We start from the raw sequence: 2,065 nt of genomic DNA on the forward strand, positions 1-2,065 counted from the left end.
TGAGCTGAGCGTCAGGCGTGTCATCGGCAGGTTGCAAGAGAGATCGGGAGACTGGAAGAGTCACAGAAAGATGCCACTTTCCCAGGCTGACGCCCGCTACATTGTGAACAATGCCCCGAGAAACCGGATGATGAATGCCACTCAAAAGGGAGGTGAGAAGCACTCAAGTGTCACGACTTTTGTTTCAATGAATTGTTTGAGATGAGCAAATCAGTAGCGTGAACTTGTCACATTTTCCATAAATTACACCTGAAAGCCAAACTTTTTTGTGAGTAGTCTAAGTAGCTCCTCACCGTGGTCCCTTTTCAGTCAGAATTGTTCTCCTGTCACTGATGTCTGACACTGTATCGCCCCCTGTTGGCGGTTAATGTAATCACATTAACTCAAAAGCAGAGGAAAAAAAATGACCACGTGTATAGAATGATTAAGTGTGTCCAAAATGAAATTTCATACCGACAAACTACTTTTAACTGTATTGATGTATTTTTTCCCCCTTTAAAATGGGCCAATTGTATCTGGGGGATGTTTAATTGTCAAGACAGTTCTGTAACAAAAATACAACCACAACACAGCCAAGCATATTAAATTTCATAACTTAAAAACAACTAACCTGTCACAACTTTTATATTTTGACATGGGTCAATTTGACCCAAAAAATAAGAGGACAGTTATTAAATATTAGTACATGGGCGTGATCAAAAAAGGGTAAGGTGGATGTCCCTATTTTGTGGCCTGGACTGTGCAAGAGATGATGGGAAACGATGACGGTGGTCACCGCCGCATGTCTTTGTCCAGAAGGTCTTTGGCCTCGTTGATTTTGGCGGCGAGATACGGTGAACCCCCTTTGGAAAAACACATCAAACTCAGCTTGCTGACACGAATCCAACGAGGACTTTAGATGAAGTGAGGCTGACCTTTATCGGGATGGTTGAGGACCATGATTCTCCTGTGTGCCTCGCGTACTTTGGCCTTTGTACTGACTGGACTGCAGTCACAAATAAAAATGGATCAAATAAGTTCACCGCCATTGAAATCCATATGTGGTGGTTTACCTGATGCCAAGGACGAGGCTGGCCTCCCGCTTGGACATCTTCTGCTCGAAGCCTCCTTTGTAGTACGACGAGAATGCCTGAGGAGGATGCGGGCAGATGAGCAGGGCCAGCTGCGTGTAATTTAATAAGCGGCGAGTGGAAAGTGAACTCACAGATGTCGGCATCTTGCGCACCGTTTCCGAGAACATCTGGCCAAGGGGCTTCCACAGCTGGAAGGCGTAGCGACCTGGCACATCAAAAACATTGGAGGAAAATCAGATGAAAGCAAAAAGTGGATTTTATTAACTCAATTCTAAAATTATTACTAATTATGACCCATAAGCGTGCATTTAAGCATTTAAGTTTTTACCTGCAAAACCGGCAGCAGCCACCCCAAGGCCGACTGCAATCAGCGTACCACCCTGTGGACAACATACATTGTTTTCACTCTTGTACTTTATTACAATTATAATATTTAATTTTAGATAGAATATCGTCTCTTTTAGAACATAAAACATAATGCACAGGTATGATGTAACGTATGTAGCTTTAGCGAACAGCTAACCAAAGAGCTACCTAGCAGGGGTCAGAAAGGTGACAAACGTCTTTTTCGACCCGAAACCCTTCATTAACGTGTCCAACGGACGCTCACCAGCCGCCGGTCGATCTCCGCGTCGCTCCTCGAGCTCCCTTTCGGGCTGTACTCCGCGTAGCGCATCATTTCTCCGCCGTCCAAAGCTGACAATCCGCCGGTGGAGGTCGCCATGTTTGTCCAGGCAAGTCTGCGAGTGCGCACGCTCGCTGACGAAGATGACGTAATACGCGTCACGCCCCATAAAAAATATATTTTTTTCCCAAATGTAACGAGGAAGTTAATGTTCCTTTCAGTCGCTATTTTGTGAAAATGGTGGAAATAGACAATTTATGTTGACGATACAAGACGGCAAAAATAAGCGTCTTCTAACAATGATTGTATTTATTTTCCAATGTTGTGTAGTCCATGTTAAAAATATAATGTAATTTATAATTAACTC

At 43.8% G+C, this 2,065-nt stretch overlaps 1 protein-coding gene across 1 annotated transcript; it reads right to left on the bottom strand.

Moving 5' to 3' along the window:
* Nucleotides 1-512: 512 nt before the first annotated feature.
* On the bottom strand, nt 513-1,835 carry LOC109515587 (dnaJ homolog subfamily C member 15-like). The gene is made up of 6 exons (XM_019869462.1): nt 1,684-1,835; nt 1,402-1,453; nt 1,205-1,278; nt 1,053-1,129; nt 915-985; nt 513-842 (listed from the first exon to the last, which is right to left on the bottom strand). Exons 1-6 carry the CDS (start codon nt 1,795-1,797, stop codon nt 772-774), a joined length of 459 nt encoding a protein of 152 aa, XP_019725021.1. The 5' UTR covers nt 1,798-1,835; the 3' UTR covers nt 513-771.
* Between the last annotated feature and the right edge of the window lie 230 nt (nt 1,836-2,065).

This window comes from Hippocampus comes, unplaced genomic scaffold, assembly GCF_001891065.2.
Source record: "Hippocampus comes isolate QL1 unplaced genomic scaffold, H_comes_QL1_v1.1 scaffold1516, whole genome shotgun sequence".
NCBI lineage: Eukaryota > Metazoa > Chordata > Actinopteri > Syngnathiformes > Syngnathidae > Hippocampus > Hippocampus comes.

What these genes read in the sequence shown, in the direction of transcription:
- LOC109515587 (XM_019869462.1), bottom strand. Translation starts at nt 1,797, where the DNA reads ATGGCGACCTCCACCGGCGGATTGTCAGCTTTGGACGGCGGAGAAATG. An exon ending in CGGAGATCGACCGGCGGCTG is followed by an intron (nt 1,454 to 1,683) that starts GTGAGCGTCCGT and finishes TGTTGTCCACAG; the next exon opens with GGTGGTACGCTGATTGCAGT. An exon ending in CCTCAACCATCCCGATAAAG is followed by an intron (nt 843 to 914) that starts GTCAGCCTCACT and finishes GTTTTTCCAAAG; the next exon opens with GGGGTTCACCGTATCTCGCC.